This window comes from Antrostomus carolinensis, unplaced genomic scaffold (genome assembly GCF_000700745.2).
Source record: "Antrostomus carolinensis isolate BGI_N321 unplaced genomic scaffold, ASM70074v2 scaffold21020, whole genome shotgun sequence".
Taxonomy (NCBI): Eukaryota; Metazoa; Chordata; class Aves; order Caprimulgiformes; family Caprimulgidae; genus Antrostomus; species Antrostomus carolinensis.
In genome coordinates this window covers 5,796-21,816 of record NW_010286991.1, presented here as the reverse complement: position 1 = coordinate 21,816, position 16,021 = coordinate 5,796, and the positions used below count along the sequence as shown (strand labels likewise).

Genomic DNA, 16,021 nt, shown 5'->3' with positions numbered 1-16,021 from the left:
CTGACAGAAATGTGAGGAGCTGAGCTCAGGAAGAAAAAGCGTCCCAGGCAGGGAGAGAGGGTGAAGGGAGAGCAATGTGCTTAACAGGCATCATCATTTACAAAAGAAACACCTGGCCAAGGCAACTCCCTTCTGCAGCAGGTGCAAAAGCTTGCTTTTCCTATGGCCCTTGTTAAACTGTGGCCCAGATATATCCACCCTGACATGCAGGAGCTGTTTTGGTTGGGCACATGTAAGTCCCAGAGACAGAGACTATGAAATCAAAGCTAATCACTTGTCCACGTAGTAGCAATAGGAACAAGATCTCTCCAGTTGTTGGCTCTTCCTTTCCTGGCTCATTAATGTAATTCTAAAACCTAATTAATAACAAGGACTCTCATTTATTCACTTCTTTCCTGTTTTCACAGTGTCTGGCAGATAGTTTATTGCATCACAGAAAAGCACCAGTGTCACTGAAGTAATTTTAATATTTATCTGCTTCATTGAGCTGGTGCAAAGACATAGCTCTTAACTCACTGGATTATTGTTTACAAAGTTTGACTTGATCTGAACTGGGTAGAAATTGGAAGGTTTCCAGAGTTTCATGTAAACAAGAGGCTTCCCAGCCTCAGCAGCTCTCTAGACACTTGACCTTTGTACAGAGCAGCAGACCTATGACATTTTAACAAAACAAATTGAATCGAACCAATGCTAGCTCAAAAGAAAATTTCAGCCTAGATCTAGTGATCCCTTTGTGTGGGGCAAAGAGTATCACCTGTATCTTCAGCTGCACTGCTCCTCATCTCTGGCAATGGTGTCATGCAGTCAAAGCAGTGTGGCACTGAGCAGCAGGGTGACACAGGCACTGAGAGGTCCCGGATGGCCTGGGAGCAGGGACAGCAAGGGGACAGCAAGCCTCTCAAGCTATGGAGGCTGGTTCAGCTACTAAAGAAGGGGACCTCTTATCAAGAAATATCTCCCTTTGGTATGTCTGCACTGAAAAAAGAGTTATATAGGACTCAGGATAGCTGGGCATGGTGCAAAGGGATCACTTGTAAGAAAGCACTAACAAATTGTACTTCTTCCTTTCCTTCCAGCTTGGACCTAGGTTGTGAGCTCTGTCCCACAGCCTCAGAGTGGAAGTAGGGATAAAATGTTGTGCAACAAGTCCTGGGCTTTGCTGACAGAGAAATGGCATTGTGGGGTGCATGAAGCTGACTCAACCAAATGCAGGTCCTAAGCCCTATGGAGGGAAATGCCATCAAAAAGAGGTGAAGCTGGGGTTTGCTAACACACACACAAATGTCTTTCTGCTTGTTATCTGTGTTATTTGAACAACAAGCTGCAACATCGATCCAGGTTACTCCAAGGTTCAGGCCCACAAGAGAAGTATTCAGGTATTTGGCTTTCTGAGTGGGATTTTGGAAATTCCCTTTCTGACCCCCGTTGGACTATGATTGTGAAATCCTCCCTGGAGAGCCTCTGGCTCAGTCCCAGGTAGGTTTAGCTCTAAACACAAGAAATGGTTCAGAGGAGAAATAGGATCAGCTCTTTTCTCCTGTACATCTTCCTTCTGTTTCTGTGCCAGCAGCCAATTTCTTGTGCACTGCCACAGAAATATTTCTAACAAAAACGAACAACTCCCAGGGATGCTCCTATCCCTTGCTGTGCCAAGGACTGGTGATCACATCAGCATCTTGGTTCTTAAGCATCTGCCAAAACCTGATGGCTTCAGCCAGCACAACAGAGCAAGGGTGAGCCAGCTGTGATATAACAGGCAGAGTTTAGGTTCCTGGGGAGTCTTCTCTGCAGAGATGGGCTTCTTCATTTAATGGGCCTTGGATCTTATTTAACACACCAGCTCATGTACAGTGTGGGTGTAAAGAAGCTGTGTGCATCTAATAAAAAATCTCAGCCTATTCAATACCTGGGGGAGTCCTAATAAATTTGCCACTATAGCAAGTGTTAGTCTCTAGGGCCAATACTAAATAGTGGAGTTTAATAAACAAAAATTCTGAAGCAGGAGAACCAAAAGGTAAACCAGTTCAGCTGGCAAAGCAAGCACAATTTAATTAGAAATTAAAAGTTTTCTCCTGGCCTTGATCAGTCCCAAGGATCAGTATCTCACACTGGTTATGACTGAGCTGCCTTCTGATGGCTGCTCTCAGGGTGCACTTTCTAACCATCCTAGCAGAGGTCTCCCAACTTAGGCTGAAGGGTGCTGCTCAGAGTGTACAGGAACTTGGATGGCAGAATAGACTTTGGCAGCTAATGAGCCATATTTGTCCATGCCACCTATGAGGCAGAAGATGGGTAAGTTGTGAAAGATGACATACTTCGAGGTGTCCACCTGTATACAGCTTTAATGTCACAGTACTCCGGCTTGTGCTGGGGCTTAGAACGCAGGGCAGTAACAACCATCTTGTCACTAGGCCAGCCCAGAGGAGTGGGTATTTCCTCTATACAAATCGAACTATCACAGTCTTGGGTGCTCTGGGAGACTGTAGAATGATTTAGCTAAACTGTTAACTGTCCAAGACCAGAAATAGCTTCAATGCTGATGTCACCTTTTATGAGACAATATAGATGCAAGGTAACTTCCAGGCCCATCAGAAGAGAGTTGGGGGTGAGCATTAGATCTGGAAGTACTTCAGCCTACAGAAAAGAGCTGCCTTTTGTTGCTCTTCATGTGAGACCTTTTCTTGATTAAAATGACACAGGTAGTCATGTTTTTTTTTCCTTCTCTCTTTCACATCATAGATCTTACAGCAGTGTTGCAAAAGCATTAACTACAGAAGAAGCTATCAAGGTTAAATACTGGAAGAGTTATGCAGGCCAGTACTTTAAATTCTGGTGAGTTTTAACTATTATGAGTTTACCACAGGAGCCTTATCACAGCTCTAAAAAATAATGCTCAGACTTCTGAGACAGCAAACTATTACCTATTTGTCTTGTGGCAGAGAGCTTAGGGCAGGCAGTAAGGATGTTGTGGTTGGATTATTAAAATATTGTTGACACATCACTCTGAATAGGCTGGATTTGCTATATGCCAATGAAATTCTCATTCTCACAGGCCAGATCTATGTAAAGGCTTCTTTGGTTGGTATCAGCAAAAGATCATATTTTGCGGTAATATGGTCACCTGAAGTCAATATTTTACTACAGTGTAAAGGAAGTTTTTAACTGGAAAGAATAAAACATAGTTTATTGTACTCTACTGCTCCTTATTTATGGCAGGAGTGTCAAACTCTTCAGTGGAGAGATCTGAATTATGTACTCAGAGCCTGAGTATTAATTCAGGGCCTCTCACTTCCCCTGCTTCACACGCTGCTTCCACCGCACAAACAGCCAGGCACAACAGGATCTTTATTGAGTAACAGCTCTCTTAAAGGGAGAATGTGCCACAACAGCACACCACAAACATTTCATCTCCATCCCCTGCTCCCTCGTGGTCCGCCTGGCAGCAAACGACTTCCTCCCGCACTGTGCTGGCTTCTTTCTGCTGCAGGGAAGCAGAAAGCTTAAGTGTGCAGCAGAAGTGCAAACTTCCCAGACACAGCCCTACCAGCACACTTTTCTCCCTGGCCCTGACATGGAAGGGCGAGTAGTCTGGGAGGTGCAGAGAAGGTCAGCTCAAACTTGCCAAGGGCACCAACTGCAAGAGGGAAGAGTTTAATGGTATACCAAGATCTTTTTCTGCATGCACATGGCCTTCAGCATCATTGTAAATAATACTCTTAATAAAGAGCCAATTAGCCTAACAATTTCATTACTATCCAGCATGCAGTACAAGAAGGACTAGCCTACAGCATAACCAAGCGAAGGTGCATTCTCTGCTTCATGTTTCCTGCTACAATGTATGTAGGCATAAGGAGGCCTCAATATATACAAGAGATAAAAAACATAGAGGACTGAGAAGATGGCATGCAAGCTTATAAAGAAGGTCCCACAGCCTGGCATTTTGTAACAACACCCATTAGAAAAACCCAGACCAACGTGCTGCAATAACCCCCACACAACCCCTGAGCACTGGCTCTGCCGCAATCTCCCTGGTGCTGGGCTCAGTACTGGGGCAGGGCTCTGCGTGGGGCTGGGGGGACACTGTGGCATGAGGATGGCACAAGCTGAGAGCTAGCACCAGAGCTGGAGGCAGGACCACAGGCTTTCTGCAGAGCACTGAGTGAGGATGTAGGGAGATGGCCCATGCAGGGAAGGTGGGGGATGCGGGGAAATCTGAGCCTTGTGGCTGTCTGTGATTTCTTGAGGAAAGAGCCCAGGACTGGAGATGCTTTACCAAAGTTGTGAAAGTGACATTTGCACAGAGGCCATTCATGCTATGCCTGGCTCATGCTAGGAAATTCACAGAAAATTACTGCATGGGATCAGTGACAATGCAGTAAGCCATTAAACAAAACATCTTTGTCTTACATCTGTCCCTCAAATCTTGGGCTTCCATTTTTTCCTTGACAGAACTGAAAAAAAAATCATGCAGGCTGATTTTGGAATAGCTCACATGTAAATCATCCCCTTGGGTTTGGGCCTCTCACACTGGGGTTCAGCCTGAGTGACTTTTTATAGCCGAGTTATAAACTTTTAAATGCTAGACTTAATCAGAGCTACTGAGATGGCCATTACAGGAGGGGTTTAAGTGGCATAGCCTTGATATATGAGAGCGCAGAAAGAAGGAAGGTGGCTCAGCCACAGTGGGCAATCTATCTGCAAGGGAGCAGGGTCTGGTGGCTAGAAGCAGGCACGACTGAGACACAGACCTCGAGTTTTGATCTTGCCCTTGTGCTACTGCTCAGTGACCTCGAGCATGTTCCCTTGGACAGCAACGCCCTGAGCAGACAAGTCTCAGAACAAAACTTGAGGAAAATGTGGCTCACTGTGCTCTGGTTTCCCAAACATGCTAAGGAGAATGCAAATATATATCTGTCTCCCCTAGGGAAGCTGCAAGAATTGTTGGTGCGTTGGCCTGCGGTTTAACATGGCGTTGTGCAGGCTCAAAACATACAAATCGTTTCATTTATGGCTGACTTAGAGCAACCACTCACAAAATCATATTGAATAATTATAATCGCAGACACATCAGACACCAAAAAACTTTGTGCTTAAGCTCCTGGGAGACTAGTGCCACTTTGCTCCTAATAGGGAGCTCTACAAAACTTCCTTCATCCTGCAAGTTGTGAGACACCCAGCATGTTCCAGCTGGGAATCTGAGAGCCTCCCCAACTCTGCAACATCACTGTGGTCTAAACAGAACTGGATGGTCATCAATGTGAGAGCAGATGCTTGGACAGAAAAATTGATCTGAATGAAAACAGTACAGGAACTTTTCAGAGTCTTCTTTCTGAATTTATTCAAGTATTAAACAAACAGAAACTACAGCATGCATCAGATACTTTTCTTTATTGTACAACAAAACTATGGACTTGTTTGTAATTGCAGCATTTCCAGCAACATCAGGCAGACTTGTCGATGTTATCCAGTTTTGCACAGTCACTAGAGTGTCGCATCATGAATTATTAAATCAGTGCTTCGTGGTAATACATAATTTCTTATCAATTATTCATGCTAATGTGCGTGTAGTTTACTTAATTGTGTTATTGACGATCAAAAGTAATTTCCTGAAAATCCTCAAGGACAGAAAATTTAATCAGCATAACTACTTTTCAGATGCAATGCTGTTAAGTATTCTTAATTTGCTCAACAATTCACTTATTTATGTACCTTTCTGGAGGAAATACGAGTTTAATCAAACAATTAGATTGAAGAGTTAGTGTACAGAAGGGCTGAAGTTCAACTGAATGCAAGGTAATTATGCTGAAATGAAGTTGGGCCTGCCTCTCTGGAGTGCAATTTTTTTTAGTCTTTTTTTTTGAAGGGGTCGACAAAAAAAATATGATTGGGAAGATTACCAAAAAAACAGTGATTCTCTCTTCTCCAACCACTCCCCACAACAAAGCATACAGTGATCTATTTTATTTTGGTGTAAGAAAAGTATTGTTGCTGTTGTTTAAACCAAGCCATAATTTGCAACCAGAGAAGCCACCTCCACCTACAGTTCGGCAGAGCAGCTCCTGAAGCTGGAACACAAAGATGGATCACAGACTACTGCATGTTCCTCCCACAGTTAGGACAGTTCAGAATCGACAAAAGAAGCACACAGTGTGGCAAAAGTAAAACAAAGTGACTCAATTTGGTGAATGTGGGCCCTGTTGGACTTTTCTTTGTACTTGGTCAAAGGATAGACTCAGCACTGCCTTCCCCAATGGCTTGTGTCCAGAAGACACAAACCCCACCCTAGGGGAATGCCCAGCACCCTTCACTCCTGGAGCAATGAAGGTGCTTGGTGCTGCCAAGACACCCCTTGAAGACCAGGGCTTCCACCCTTTGAATGGGTGCTGACACCAAGCCCTGCGTCAAGGAAAGGAAGGTGTATACCAGGAAGTATGGGAAGGTCCTGTGAGCCCCAGAGAAGTCCCAGGTTCTGTGAAATTCATGAGCTGAGATCACTTGGGAGGGAGAGAGAAATTTTTACTTGAGGCTGCCTTTACAAGAACATCCCCAAGCTCAGATCCTGTGAGAAGCCAAATACAATCCAGCATAAAAGTACATGCTCAATGCATTGCAGGAGGTCCTCAGCACAACGCGCAGGATCTAAGCTGACAGGAATCTTTCCACTCAGAGCTGACAGGAATCCTTCCACTAGCCTCCATATTACTTGGTGAAGTCTCAGAGTAGTGGTTTCATTCTGTTCTCCAGAGACATGTGTAGACAAGCCTAAGGAGTCTACAAAAGGTCTAAGAAAAGCAAGTCCATGTCACTAAATCTACCTCTGCATTTCCCATGATAAGAATGTGGGGCATCCCAGATTAAAATGCCTGCTCTAGAGCACCAGCTCTTAGTCTGCTTTGTTTTGGGGAGGTTTGGGTCAGAGATAAGACTATATCTCCTGAGGCAATAATTTCTCCTTTGCACTGTGCCCACTCTGTAATAATTAAGACATTTCCATATCTAGATTCACTACAACAAGCCTTCAGTGAATGGAATAATCTGATTTTGGATGGCATAAAGGAATATCCTTCCAAGCTTTATTTCCTCTTTATTAAAAACAAAACATGCAAGGACATATTTGCGGTGTTGTAACGTAGGACTATTTTGCTTTCCAGTCTTTCTTTCCAAGAGAATGATGCTAAAATACCCCCAGCTTTGTGCAGATTTAGACACAACTGCACTCTCCATTAAATACCAGTATTACTGTTTGAAGCTACGAATGCTGCTCTGGAGTCATGTGTCTCTTATGTCTAACCCAGGGAATGGCAAGACTAACAGACTAACGTTCGCGTAGAGACTAGTGCAAGGATTTTATTCACATAGAAACTGATCTCAGCAATTTCCCAGTAATCTACTCCATGGGAAGTTTCACTTCCAGGGAAAAGAAGGGAGAAGGAAAAAAAATATGAAGAGTTTTGTTCTGTTTCCTGCTTCTCTTACGCCTGGCTTACCTGGGATAGATTTGGTTGAAGTCAAACGCCATCAGGAAACAGCAGGCCAGACTGGTATACACCTGGGTATTCCTTCACCTCCGCTGTGTGCGTTGGGGTAAACGATGCCTGAACGTCTCTCCTGCCCCAGACCTTGCCTCTGGAAGCACTGCCCTCCTGCCAGCCCTCCATCTCATGCGGGATGGGAATCCAGGATGTGAGGGAGCAAGCCAGGATCCTGGGCGTTTTGGTGTCCCTGGGATGTGGAGGGAGGGCTAAAAACAGTTTCACAAATGTTTCCAAACACAGAGAGTGCCAATAAATCAGGGGAATGAACCTACAGCAGCACAAGAAAAGCAAGGGTGCACGAAAGGCAGCCGAAGAGGCCACTCAGATTTGCCGGGTCCTGGTTGCCCCATGATGTCCTGCCGGGGCACGGCCATGCTGCAGTTCACCCCGTGGCAGAGCCTTGGCAGCAGGTCCCTGCCCTAAGCTGAGGGGCCGGAGCCAGTCCGGGCTCATACGCTCTTCTCTCCTTCCATGTGCTCCTTGGCCGGAGAGGGCTGTTTGTCCTGGCCGCCCTCGGGGCCAGGTTTGGCGGGAGGAGTGGGGCTGCTGCTGGCGGCGGGCAGGAGGTTGGCAGACTGGAGCACAGCCTCCGAGTGCTCCCGGGCCTTCATGCGCAGCGCAGCCACGCTGGCAGTGCGGTTGCTTTGGCAGCCATAGGTGGGCAGGAAGGAGAGGCCCATGGGGTCTGGAACGCAGCACGAGCACAGCGGGCTCCCTGGGGAGGAAGGAGACAAGGCACCATCACTGATGGGGAAGGTCATGGGAACTGTCTCACTGTCCTCTCCACAGTCAATCTGGAGAAAGCAGAGATGGGGTTTGGGTCTTGAATGGCAATAATCCCCTCCCCTGTTGACCTGTAGTGGGTACATAGATGATCTCTGGATCAGGGCACAAAAGGCAGATCCTATTCTGCTGAGGCCCACCGTGAAGAATCTTACAGTGTGAGCCACCCAGAGTGAGTGAGGACAAACAGACTCAGAAGCAAGCAGTGAAGCTGAGATCACACATGAGATTTCCCCGTAAGTGAGGCTGAGCTCCTCCCCTGCTCACATACCAAGCTGCTGCTCTGTGGCTACCATCAGCCCCATGCTGGAAGTGTCCCCTGCCCTCCACCTGCGCACTGAAGCCTGATCAATTTGGGCAGCTGCATTTGTTGGGTGGGTGTGGAGATCCCTTCACTTATCTACACCTGAAAGATCACTGCAGAGAGAAAGGTGAAAATATCCTGGTTATTATGCAGGACCTAATGACCTTCTCCCATCTCACTGTAAAAAGACATAGGCTTTTCCTCGGCCAAGCTCCTGCTAACTATTGGCATCATGCCTACCTGCAGGATTCTGTTCTACCTCCACCCATCCAATGCCTGTGCTGCTTCAGGATGACACCTCAAAGAGAACAGCCTCCAGAAGTGAGCCAAGGCCACCTAAAGCTGCTACTGCTGGCATGGCTTAAGAGTCCATTCAGAGATGGGCCAGACCATCTCTATCCTGTCATCTGAGACACATGGGCTGTCCCAAGCAGGCAATAAAAGACTGGAGAAAGAGTGAAATGGGTATTCCTCTCCCTTTGTGCCAAAAGGCTAACCTGCAACCCACTGCCAGAGGCAGTCTTCAATCCACCAGCTGGCTTCCTGAGCTGGACCACTGCAGGCTCTTCCTCTGGCTTGTTTTCGGTAATCTGGGACTTGGGCCAGTTCTCAAACGAGCACGTCTGTAAAGTATAGGTTGATCACTGGGCAGGACACGCAGTCCACCCAAAAAGCCACCCTGGTACCTAGTTTATATGCATCTATTGAATGAAGGAGAATGTGTCAGAGGAGTGGGGAGGGCAGGTAGGGGAGGATGGCTGAGCTACTACTTTAATTTGCTCTCTGGTGAGAAACACTGAGTTGCACCATTTTTACAGAGGTCTCAGAGGCCACATAAGCTCTACATCCTCTCCTACACCCCTGGTAAAAGCCTGTCCTTTGCCGATATGCTGCCTCCCAACAAGAAAGAGCCTGGCCACACACATTCTGACACGATGCAATGTCTTCCTCTGATCTTTCCAAGCCAAGGACTTGCTTTAATTCCTGCAGTTAATATTTGAGTTAAATGGCTCATGACTAAGTGATGGAACTAATAACCTGCAGGGAGCAGGTAGTCTTTCTTTTACACTTCTGCTTTCAGAAGCAACGGGTCAGCACCCATCTGCTAGGGATGAAGGCAGACAGTTGTTTGTTTTTAGGATGTTGGCAAGACTTCACAGCAATTGTCAGAGATTAGCAGCTTGCAGGTAACGTTTAGGAAAAAATACTTTTTGCATTTTAAAAAACACAACTGACAAGGGACAAGTTATTAAAGTAACTGGAAAGTCTTATTTTCTCTTGTAATACTTCTCTGACATAGCATATGATCAGCAGACCAACATTTCCATGGATCCAGGCATTCAAATGAATCACACAAACAAGTTTCAGCACTTGACTAAAATCTTCAATTTTTTGCTTTTAGCACTAGGAAGCTCAATCTTGAATTCTGCATCTGCTTTGAGCAGATAAAGTCATTTTTGCCCTGCTGAATTGCAGCCATTTCAGGTGTGTTGGATGGCCACTGTTTTAACAAGAGGGAGGAGAGGATGATCGGCACTTCAGAGTCCTTACTGTTTGCAGAAGGTCTTTAGCTGCAGAAACCACACTGTTTTTTCATTACCTTAGGGTTCAGCTCTGAAATGTGGGAGCATGGGGGCCTGCCTGTGCATCAGCTGTCTTTGCACCGCTGCTTTCTAAAACAAACGAAGTGAGACTTTCAAATGCGGCTGTTCAGCTTCCAGGCTGAGGGGAAGGCTGGCCCATCTGTGATACCCAACACAGGGTCCAGCACAGACATTGTCTGCTTAGTGGGAGGTGAGGAGAAGTGGAAAAGTCTTCCCTTTTACAAAAAAGCAGGAATCAGCTGCCTCTCCAAGAATAATTTTCATTCCATTATTAGAGAGGGATAAAATATTTATCAGTCTACAGTACTAATCTAAGCTCTTTGCTTAATAATTAGACCTGGTATTACCCAGTGGCTCTGCAACCTGAGGGTGCAGAGTTACCTGTGGTGGAAACTACACTATCTCTAGCAATAATTCACCCATAAACTATTCCTTTCATTTTCACTGAAGTTAAAACACTTGCAAACAACAGCTCACACCTGAAAAAAATGCAAAGTAACAAGCGTCATTTGCTCCAGGGACCAGCTAAAATACATGAAAGTAGGATTTATCCCTATTTCTTTTTAATGTAAAAAGAAGGTTGAATCTGCTTTACAATTGCCTGTGTCTGTGGGTAGTAAGTCCAGTGAAACCTATCGGACTTTGCTGGCACGAAAGCCAAGACGAATGATGGGAGAATCAGGAGCCCAAGGTCTCCAACTGCCTGTCAGTCAGCCCACAATGGACAGGGATCTGACTTGCACCAAGAAAGAGGCATCCACATATAGCAGACATCAATGTTTTTTTACATCTTACTGCAGTAACCCTGAGTCCACAGTGTGGAGGGAAGGAATCGTTCCTACTTATTTTGGATCCTCAGAGGAGTTTAGGCACCTAGCTCCCATCAAATTAGTGAGGGTTAAGCCATTAGCCCTAGATCTTGATCCAGCTTCCACTAACATCTATGACAGTCTGACACTGCTTTAATGGGATTTGGATCAAGTTGCTACAATATGGACAGGGTACCATTTTCTTTCTTTCAGGAACTTACTGCCTCCTTTACACAAAATTAAAATACACAATTAGATTTCCATTAAGTTACAGCAAATTCTGCTGAATTGATCTGAACCTCGTTGTATTCCTATATGAGATCATACTTTAAATGCTCAGCCTGAACATAAATACTTAATGTAATAAATACAGTCTGAAATATTTGATCCACTTGGTAGTTTAATTGATCTATTACACAGACTGACAGGAAAAATTAAATTAGTTCTGTCTTGTCTCTGCCAACATCACATTTCAATTGTAACAATATTTGAGCTACAATTTTGGTTGTGGACCCTTTTGTGCAGTTCCAAGGTTCCGTTTCAGCTGAGAGGAGTGGGGTGGGAGTGGGGTCCATATAGATACATAAGTATTTAAAACATATATTTTGTATTTCAACTCAACCGTTTAAAGAATTTAATAGATAGCCTTTCCAAAAGGCAAAACCCCAGTTCCTTTCCTCTTTCAGTATTTGTTCATATCAGCATTTGGTGTGGACAGTTGAACAGCAACCTTATATGGAGGGAAAGGAGGAAAAATTCCCATTGAAATTCCTCACCTGTCAATGCATGGTGTTTAGTTTTCAGAAGAAGTATTATGTTTGATTTAAGTATTGTTTACTTCTGATAATAGTCACATCAGCTTGATTGAGCTCTAAATCCTCATAAACTCTGAAATCACTTTCACAAGAGTTGGAAGGTCAACTACAACCACGAGTTCATAATGTCGTTTACCAGTGAGAGCTGATTCAAAGGGAGCTCCCCCTTGCTCTTCATATATGACGCCGACACCAAGCCTGAAGCATAAGCAGGAAAAACAAGACTGGCTTTGTCCAAACTTTCTTGAGCTCTGAATCAGGAGGTTCAGAAGAACAAGAAAGGTGTGAACTTAAAGCCTCAAATGGAGAGGCACCAGATGCACCCAGTATAATTTAGGGTAGGCTCAAGGCTACTAAAATTTTGATAGATGGTTCCTCCTTCTGTGCCTAAGCTAATTAAGTGTGGAAGGCACTCTGTGCTGCCCAGAGGTTGGAAGAGCACTACAGAGCTCACAGCAGAGTCCAAATGTTATAGTTTTATATCTTCTTGACTTGAGAACCCTATATGCCCAATGCAAGCAACAAAGAGCTGATGATCCGGCTCAGTTGCTCTAGCAGGAGACTTTTTGTGTAAATAACTTGACATTGGAACTGGAAGATTTCATCCTCCTTTATTTGTGTCATTAGTACTGTTCCAAAAAAATAATTCAGAAGCCAGTATCTTGCCTGTTTGGACAGGAAAGATGGTAGCAAAGTCCACAAGAGCTGGAAGCACAGAACCAGTCTTTTGAATACTGTCAGCTCAGCAACTACTTACTGCTCTTCCCTTCCACATCAAAAAATCCTGCTGATCCTAAATCCTGCTGACATGTGTCACTCCAAGAGGGGTCAATAGAAACCCCTGTCCAGCTAAGGTCCACTAACCTAATGAAGATTTGTCCTGAAGGAAGAAGCCAGCACCCGTTTTCTTCTCATAGTGCTTAGAGCTCCTAGTATCTGCATATTCCCTAATATTTGTGATAAAGACCAAAAAAATCTACCTGCAAGGTAGGGCAGTGCTACAGTCGGGGACTTGTGGTACGGGAATCAAAGTAATTTGCTCAAGGTCTGTGCATCTGCAGCAAACTAAAGAAAAGTTTTAAATGCTCTAAAATCACAGTAACAGTTAAACTAAGGAAAATGCCAAACAGAACCCATTTGATATATTTGCTATATTACATGAGAAAAGTCAGTAAGTCCGTAATCAAGAATGACAGAGAAAATAAAGGACCCCAAGAGTTTTGATTCCCGTTCCCCAGTCTTATGGTAAGCAGTGGTGCTTCAATTCAGTAAACACCAGTTCAACGGTAAGTTAGGTCCTTGAATGCTTCTTTCTCAGTCTTGGCAATGGGAATTGCCCAATGGGCAAATTCTCTTCATCTTTCCATAATAGAAATTGAAATGTAATGGATGGGCAGTTCTAGTTGTCGTGGTTTTTTTCCTGGATACTGCAATTAAGCCTCCCTAATATGAACAACAGCAACCACAGCAGCAACAAACCATAAAAGAGCCTAATCAATGGTGCCCTGGAATATCCACTTTGATGTGCATAATGCAATCCTGCCTCTCTATCAGTGCTGTGGAGGTGCCGTGAAAACCAGCTGAGCTATAACTTGCACAGAGCAGAGCTGTGGGTGAATTATGAAAGTAATTCCCTGGCAAGTGTAATTATTTCTCTCCTCATACACTGCACTCATCACAGGGTCTGGGGAAATTTCAGTGGAATGTAACAGACACACTCTCGGCCTCAGCCACCAGAAGGGTAGAACACTTCCGCTAAAAACCGGAGGTTCTCGTTTACACCCATTAATAACATCTTCTACATTAATGAATTGCATTCATGCTGTCATCCATTAAGAAGGTACTTTGAGGTCTCTCTCTGCACAGAACACTAGCTTCTCCTGATGACTCTATTGTTATACAGCCCATAAATAAAACAAGTATTTTCCCTTCATATTTGAGGTCTGCAATTAAATCTACTAAATGGACTGCAGATGCATGGTTTACAGTAAGTGATTCATCTTGGAAGATCATGGAAATGTCGAAGTCACCACAATGAAGTAGCAGAGTTGTCAAACTAGGAGAAATTCAGAGTGTAACAAACACCATGAATTTCATCTGTGCGAGCCAACCTTCTTCCTGACTATGGCCAGTAGTGAAGAACTTAAAACTTGAAGTAGCAAACCCTGTATTCCACAGAAATTATGATCTTATGTTAATTTTTCAAATGAGAAATTGCATTTTCTGAAAGAATAGTATGCAGTGAAGTAATAGGTAACAGACGCTTGCTACTAAGTACAGCCTCCAATGTGCTAAACTTCAGGGAGGAAGGGGACTCACCTAAGAGAAGGAAAAGGTCTGTTGTATTACTAAATGGAGAATGTTGGATAGAAACAGAGAAAAACTGTTTAGTGGCAATATATTCTTCTCTGGAACAGTCTATGCTCTGAATTACAGCTCTGATTGCTATTGTGTAGCGGCACTACTTGCCTCAGAACATCCTCTGGTGGTAGTACCATCCCTTTGAGGAAAAAAAAAAATCTCAATTTCAGAGACAGCAGGGTTCATGGGGCATACTGCTTAGGGAGAATTGCTTTCTTCTCATTCATCAGAGCAGGCCTAGTCTCATGCTTCAGCAATATCCCACATTTACCTAGAAATGGCACATGTGGGGTTCAGATGAGTGCTGACTGTTGAAGAGTTGCAGAGCTACACAAAGCATAAGGCAAGCCTACAGAGCACTGCAGTCTTTCTGAAAGCAAAGTTGCAGTCTCAGTCCTTGCCCCATGCTAGGCTGTCCTAAGATTTCTTGTCTCTGCTAGACCAACTTCATCATCAACTATTATATCCTTATACTACAAATTAGAACCAGGAACTATGTGCCCTAGACATTTTATGTAGTCTTGGAAATCTGGATCTGGAGCCAGGCAATTGAAGTCAGAGAAGGAGAGAGAGAGAGAGAGAGAGAGAGAGAGAGAGGTATTAGTTTCTTTACAGAAGACAGAGAACTCTCAGGTGGCAGGATGAAAATGGTCCCTGAGAACATAAAATAATTGTTAATTAGTTACATCACCATCATCACTTGTTATTCATTGTATTGATTTTGTCTCCTTCTAAAGCATCAGTCAAATATTAACTCACTGACACCAACAAAGTGTTGGCTCACAAGCCCTACAAGGCGTGTCTTGTCTCCTCAAAAGAAGAAGAAAACAACCTAGACTTCCCAGTAGTATCTGATGTGCGGAGAGTGCCCATTTGTCTGCAAGCAGCTTTTACGGGTTTACTGAAGAATACGACTCTCTTTACTGGCCAGGATTATTCTCCCAGTGGTGGGAATACACATCTATTTACAGGACGCACATAGAGGAGCTGCATTTAATTTGACATTTGCATAGAAAAAAGTGGGGTCATGCATCCCTTGGTGGTGAAATGGTGCTTTGATTCTGGAGCAACTATTTTGCTTTCAAAACCACAAAGAATTCCTGGTAGTTTCAAAGCATGGTCGGCACAAGAGAGATACCAGGAAGAGCCCTTGATCATTTAACTCTTCAATAAAACTTGCAAAATCTTGGAAAACCTTACTTTCTGAATTTCTCCTTATCCAAGGAATCCAAAAATGAAACAGCTCATAATTTTATGCCCTGTGCTGAGTTTTATGGGATTTCATGTGACATGAAGTCTTATGCCTTCAGAATCGCTGTGGCAGAGTCCTGTTGGCATTTCTGTTGTAAAATGCCACTAGATTCTCAAGGGAGACGCTTATGTCACTTCATTAAGAGACAATGACACAGACTAATGCCCGCCTAAAAATAGGGTTAGTTCTTCTTTGACGGACCTAAAGTGTACAAATCAGTTCCTGGCTCAAAGGGGGAAAGAAGAAGGGGGAGTCAAACAAACTGAATGGAGCAAGATGAAGAAGGTCTTATAAAGGTTTTGTGAACACTCTGTCAGATCCTGTTCTTTCCTTCCTTCTCACAACCATTACCTCTTTCTCCAGACTGCTGTGAGCTTGGTTGTGCTCTCAAATGTGTTGGATTAGGTGAACCATCATTCAGCTAGTGTTTCCATATCAAAGGAAAACAATGTGAATCAGGCCTGTGATACTTTGGTCCACTCAGAACCTCTAGAGATCGTCCTGTTCATCACTGCCAATTAACAAGATTGAAGCTCAAGGTCTGCTGTGCACAGCCCC

General features: G+C 44.2%; 1 protein-coding gene across 1 annotated transcript in view; it reads right to left on the bottom strand.

The window, feature by feature from the left end:
• Window positions 1-7,984: 7,984 nt before the first annotated feature.
• DRGX (dorsal root ganglia homeobox) overlaps window positions 7,985-16,021 on the bottom strand; it is a gene marked incomplete at its 5' end in the record, with an annotated part of 13,787 nt that continues 5,750 nt past the window's right edge. Inside the window, one exon of the mRNA XM_010178040.1 lies at window positions 7,985-8,250. Coding sequence (XP_010176342.1) covers window positions 7,985-8,250 — 266 coding nt within the window. The remainder of the gene's footprint in view (window positions 8,251-16,021) is intronic.